Source organism: Bidens hawaiensis, unplaced genomic scaffold, assembly GCF_021521415.1.
Source record: "Bidens hawaiensis isolate Kalapana, Puna unplaced genomic scaffold, B.hawaiensis_p1.1 tig00020909_1, whole genome shotgun sequence".
NCBI lineage: Eukaryota > Viridiplantae > Streptophyta > Magnoliopsida > Asterales > Asteraceae > Bidens > Bidens hawaiensis.
In genome coordinates, this window is record NW_027493225.1 from 13,631 (window position 1) to 19,875 (window position 6,245).

The 6,245-nt window shown below is 36.7% G+C and overlaps 1 protein-coding gene across 1 annotated transcript; it reads right to left on the reverse strand.

Annotated features, from left to right (window-relative positions):
- Positions 1-2,375: 2,375 nt before the first annotated feature.
- Positions 2,376-5,852, reverse strand: LOC143562089 (receptor kinase-like protein Xa21). The gene is made up of 2 exons (XM_077050000.1): positions 3,047-5,852; positions 2,376-2,964 (listed from the first exon to the last, which is right to left on the reverse strand). The coding sequence occupies exons 1-2, from the start codon at positions 5,700-5,702 to the stop codon at positions 2,591-2,593; spliced, it is 3,030 nt and encodes a 1,009-aa protein (XP_076906115.1). The 5' UTR covers positions 5,703-5,852; the 3' UTR covers positions 2,376-2,590.
- Between the last annotated feature and the right edge of the window lie 393 nt (positions 5,853-6,245).

Genomic DNA, 6,245 nt, shown 5'->3' on the forward strand with positions numbered 1-6,245 from the left:
AAAGACAAGGGTGTTTGATTAAGACAAGTTATGAATTATTATATAATGTTTTATAAAAGTTTTATATTCCGCAAAAGTTTTTAATCAACTCTGATATTTAGAACTGTGTTTATGAGTAAATCCAACGTCTAAAGTAGGGCACCGGTAACGGGTCTTACAAAACTGAAGATAACTTGAAGGCGTTTAAATGTTTCATATGACTGGGCAGTTGGCGGGGCCCTACAATATTAATTCCTAATAAAAGATTCTTACATTTAATTTGATTTGATCTCCTAAGAAATTGACGAAAACACAAAACCGAACCATCAATTTGATTTTTTCTTTCTATTTTATTTTGAGTTGGTTTTTTCAACTTTTTACACAATGCGTACAAATCATCGCTCCTCAGCTCTCCATTGGTGCATGTAAAATATTAAAAAAATTAACATGACTCGAGGTTCCATAGAGGGCCATAATAAAAGATCATGTTAGGAATATATGGATCAAGTGTTCACATAGTATATTGGTAATTTCCATTAAAATCGGCCCGTCATGTGTAGGTGACCGGGTTGGACCTATTAGCCCTATGAAATTCATTAATGATGTAATGAATTTATGGCGTTGCAATTGGGCTTTATATTTGGAAATTACTTGTGGGTCAAGTTAGGGTCTCCCTATAAATACATAGATAAATACATAGCCATGTTAGGGTTATTGTATGAGTGAGAGAGATTATTGTATTCAAGTTTTGTGCTGGTTTCTTGATTATAATAATACGTGAGTTTATCCTAAATATTGTGTGCCCGTTTGTGTTTCCGTTATCAATTCGTTCTTGAATTGGTATCAGAGCCAAGTTCAAGAAATTGATAATCAGTTGGCGACGATCGGAAGCTTGCGGAGGATTATTAGAGTCGAACAAAGGGCGTTTGTTTTGGTTTTGCGGCGGGGAGTGTTCACCGCCAAAAGGTCTAAAAAAATAAGATTAATTTTTGTGGAACATAGAAAGTTGTAAAAGGTGTCACAAAAAGTCAACAGGGGGCTTAGGTTACGAAAGGAGATCTGAATAATTGTTGCTTGAAGCAATTAAAGAGGGCATATTGTGTTGGTGCCAGAAAGAATTCAAAGAAAATAGAAAAACAAGAGTTGTCTTATTTATTTTCTTTTGGAGACCGATGAGGAATAACAAGAAATAAAAACAAGTTGGTTTTATTTTTTTGTTGGTTCAAGTAGTTTTTGTTCACCTTTGATTGTTGTTGGGTTGGACAAGTGGGTTCAATTCAAAGTTCGTTTTATTTAGGGTTAAACGAGTTATGTTTTAACCAAGGTATTGATTCAAAAGATGCGCTCGTGTTTTGATTCGGGAACAAAAGAAGATCAAGGAAGATTTTTGTTCGCTCGACTAGATGACTGGGATTGCAGTTAAAGGAGTGGTTATGCGAGTTCATACGATCGAGTGAATGGTCGGGGACAGGGTCATAGAGTTAGTCGAGTTCGAGGGAGCCGAAGAACACATCTATGGATCAAGAAAAGTTCCAGGGAGATCAAGGCCAAGATGGTAGTGAAAACCAAGAAGGTCAAGATCATGGGTCAAATCAAACAGGACAAACAAGACGTGTTTGGAGTTGAAGAACCACCTATTTGAGTCAGAAATTAGGGGGTGATTGTTGGAAGTAATTTCGGACTCTAAGTCACAAGTCGGTGAACTTGAGGGACCAATGTTGACAAGCTGGTCATAGTTGGTTATGTTTCCTAAATCCTAATTGTATTATAATTATAATTGGTAATGTATTGGCTAGCAAGTTAGGTATGGTTATTATAGAGTGTGGTGTGAGGTTTAACCGAGTTAGGGTTCATCTAAGAGGCACACACGAGATGTAACCGAGTTAGGGTTTATCTAGATGTAACCGAGTTAGGGTTCATTAAGAGTCAAACCAAGTTAGGGTTTGATAAAGTCAAAGTTAGGGTTTATCTAGATGTAACCGAGTTAGGGTTCATTAAGATTTTCTGATTAATATAAACGAGAGTTAGTTGTTTATTCGTGTTTGTTTATTGATTCGGGACTTGAGCTGATGCAGGTGGAAGCAACCCTGCTCACCAGGTCATACCTGAGGTACATTGATAAAGTCAAAGATAAAAATGCCCAATTGTGTAGAGACACGGAATAAATGGCTTATTTTAAAAAATGAATTTCAAAGGGCTGAAGAAATTTTAACATAAAGTTAGAAGCTGAGAAAGATAGGTTTATTCAAATGAAAATACTTTTTATTGGTGCTAAAATATCACGTGATTCTTGTAAACAAAGAACTCAATGCCGAATTGGAAACACTTTGTACAACTGTTAAGAGCTTGCTATGGTATAACGAGAAAACAACAATTTCTACTTTGATAGCTATTAGCTAATTATGAGAAAGCTTAACAAAAAACTTGAGTTGTTTTTCAAAAGATATATTAGTAGGGGATACACACAAAAATATGATCATGATGTCAATCATGCGATTATGTTTCAATATACTATATATAACAAAAGATATAAGAAAGTAATGTTTGTGCACACACCAAAACATCAATTCAATACGATATTAACATATTCAATTAACCAACCATAAACTACCTAGCTTTTTTGATACGCACCACCTACATTGTAGGAGTTTAACGAATCAAGACCTAGTTGTATTGTTATCGCGAAGAGCTTGTGAACAGTAGTCCCAATATCCATCCGATCTTGCGGAGACTCATAAGAGCATTGTACTCCGATTTTTACTAGTGAAATTAAACCATATTCATAGACATCCTCAATTAGAAGCATTGGATCCAAAATCTGAAGCACCGAACCATCGGCTAAGGCACTCATGGCATAGGAATGCAGGCCTAGCCCTCCTTCAAACATTGGATCAGTAGGTTTTTTCCCTGTCAACATCTCTAACAATAGGATCCCAAAACTATACATGTCGCCACTAGTTGAAACTTCATTTCCAAGCCCATATTCTACAACTCATTTAGAGTGAATTGTTTTGTATAGTAATATAAGACTAAACAATCTAATTAATGACTAGTAATTATAAATTACCTGGAGCTGCGTATCCAGTGGTTCCTCTTATGATACTTGAGCTACTCGTGTTTGCGTTAGAACCTTCTTCAAAGGAAAGTATTTTCGCGAGCCCAAAATCTCCAACATGAGCAACCATATCAGCGTCCAACAATATGTTGCTTGGCTTCAAATCACAGTGAACAATAACATTTCCACAACCACGGTGTAGATAATCAAGAGCACAGGCCACATCTTTGATGATATTGATTCTTTGAACAAGATCTAACTTATGGTCTATGGAATACAGACAACTCTCCAGACTCCCGTTGGGCATGAATTCGTACACCAAAGCTTTGAAATCGTTCCCTTGGAAATCAATACTTGAGCAAGAGGTTATGACCTTCAACAGGTTGCGATGACGAATATTTCTCAAGGCCTCACACTCAGCCATAAAACTCTTAGAACCTCCTCGATGCAGAAGGTTTAGTACTTTGATTGCCACAATGAAGCCATTTTCATCAATAACTCCTTTGTAAACTGAAGCAAAGCTACCGGTACCAATCAAATTTTTTGAAGAGAACCCTTCAGTCGCTTTAAAAAGTTTTCCATATGAGATCTTCTCAAAACATTCAGCTAGTGTTGATTCTGATGGTTTATCTCTCTTCCTTTTGATACAGCAGTACAACAAGATAAAGGCCAACATACTTAAACCTGCAACAACAGAACATAGTGAGATTGCTACAATAGCACGAACATATAGCTTTCTAGTACGTCTTTCAGAGTTGCTAGTTGTGCTTGTGCATCTGGGTAGATGAAGCTCAGGTATTCCCCCGCAAAGTCTAGTGTTACCAATGATGGATATTGCACTTGTGTTGGAGAAAACACCTTTAACAGGTACATCTCCCTCAAAGTTATTATATGAAATGTCAAGATACGTCAAGAGAAGTTGTTGCAAATTTGTTGGAATATGTCCGGAAAAGTTATTCCGTGACAAGTCAACATATTCGAGACCTTTCAATGAAGTAAATGCTTCAGACACCGATCCATAAAATAAATTACCAGAAAGGTTTAGGTTTTGAAGGCTGATGCAGCTGCCTAAACCACTTGGAATTTCACCCGAGAAATGATTTTTAGAAAGATCAAGTGAACCTAAGAGTTTTAGGTTGCCAATCTCTTGTGGAAGCACTCCAGATAAATTGTTTTGACTCAGATCTAGTATAATGGAAAGTGAAGAAAGTTTGAATAGCTCTTTTGGTACACTTCCACTAAGATTATTTCTGTGAAGGTCCAGAAATATTAACCATTTACTAACCCCAAAAGTAGATGGAATAGTGCCTTCCAAACTGTTTTCACATAATTCTAACTTGGTTACGAATGACAAGTTTCCAATAGATCGAGGAATTATTCCGGAGAACTCATTGTATCCAAGATACAGATTTCCCAAGCCTTGAAGCTTTCCTATGCTTTCAGGAATCATGCCAGTGAAGTAGTTTGAACGCAGATTGAGTGTACTTAGGCCGAACAAATTACCTATTGAAGAAGGGACATGACCAGAGATATAGGTTGCTTCTAGCCCTAGGTACCCTAATTTAGATGAGAAATTCCCAAGCGAGTTCGGTAACACCCCTCCTAATTGGATACTGGAAAACTCCAAAAGTTCCAAGTTGCTGCAGTTGGACAAGGAATGAAAAAAATTCATGCCATCAAGATCTTTGCTTCCCAAATTGTTGAGAGCAAGAATTAGTGACCAAAGATATTGTAGTCTTCCAAAATCAGTAGTTATTTTCCCCATAAAACTATTATTAGAAACATCTAAACTTTCCAACTTTGAACAATTTGATATTGAGGGTGGAAGGATTCCATTGAAGTGATTATCTGCTAACTCTAGTGTCCGTAGAAGGGGTTGTGCCAAACATAAATTCGAAGGTAGACTTCCATGAAGTTGATTGAATGGAAAATTTAGGAGTTCTAACATTGTAAGATTAAATAAGAACATTGGATAGGCTCCAACGAGCCCACTATCTGCGAGTACTAATTCTCGTAAGTTTTTCAACCGATAAAAGGAATCAGGAATGCTCCCACCTAATGGAGACTCGGATAAATAGAGTCGTTCGAGAGATGTGAGATTGCCAATGGATGGTGGGATCCCACCGGTGAAGTTATTTTTTCTTAGGACTAACGATTTCATCATAGACAAAGAACTAAATATAGGAATTTTCCCATATAACATGTTGATAGCTAAGTTAACGACGGATAGTCTTGAACAACTTGATATGTTTTCCGGGATTTCTCCGGTCAAAGAATTTTTTCTAAGGAATAGTACTTGTAACCGAGATAAACGGCCAATGTCAGGAGGAATACTTCCATGAAGTTGATTGTAGCCTATGAGGATGTACCTAATGAAGCTCAAGTTGCCAAGATAAGGAGATATAGAACCCACTAAACCCTTGTCTGTTAGATTCAAGATTGTGACTCTTTGGTGTCGACGACCGCATGTCACTCCTTGCCACTGGCAAAAAGGAAGAGAATCATTCCATGAGTTGAAAACTTGTTGAGGGTCGTATGTAATCTTGGATTTGATTGCGAGTAATGCAAGATGGTCTGTAGAGAAATTCGAACTAGATACAACTGCATTCGTCTGTATCAGAAGTGCAAGAACTAATACTGCTTCTTTACATAATGATGTGAAGAGCATAATGACTTACTAGTGTTGAAGATTTTGGGGAGAAAATGTTAGGGGCTTAAATCAAAGATTTTGTTTATGGTTCTTTCTGAAGCTAGCTAGCTTGATTAATGTAGGATTCATATATATAAGCAAACACACCGTTGGGTTTTATAAAGATTTGGAGTCCGAAACATAAATGCTATACAAACTTTTCAACTTTCTTTTTCGTTAATTTCGTGTAAATCATAATTTGCTATCAAATGTAATTGGTTTCGCATTAGCTAAAGAAATTATGATATGACTTAATGTGGTCCATGGGAAAGACTTCAATGATGTGGTTGGAAGTTTTTTGGTTAAATGCAAAAGTGATGACTCAGAATCTTAATATTCAAAATGATATGATGGCTGGAACTATACAAGTGCTAGCTAGACTTTTATCACTTGTCAAAATAATTCCCTAAATAGTCCAAAAGGGGAGAGAGAAGACCAAATTAGTCCAAAAGTGATTTTAATTATCAAACTAGTCCACCAACTAATCGGGAACGTGACATTGGGAATCGTGACGTGAGTTTT

Bases quoted from the DNA above. Each gene is read 5' to 3' on its own strand.
- LOC143562089 (XM_077050000.1), bottom strand. From the start codon at position 5,702: ATGCTCTTCACATCATTATGTAAAGAAGCAGTATTAGTTCTTGCACTT. The intron at 2,965-3,046 runs GTAATTTATAAT...AATGAGTTGTAG, and splicing joins CACTGGATACGCAGCTCCAG to AATATGGGCTTGGAAATGAA.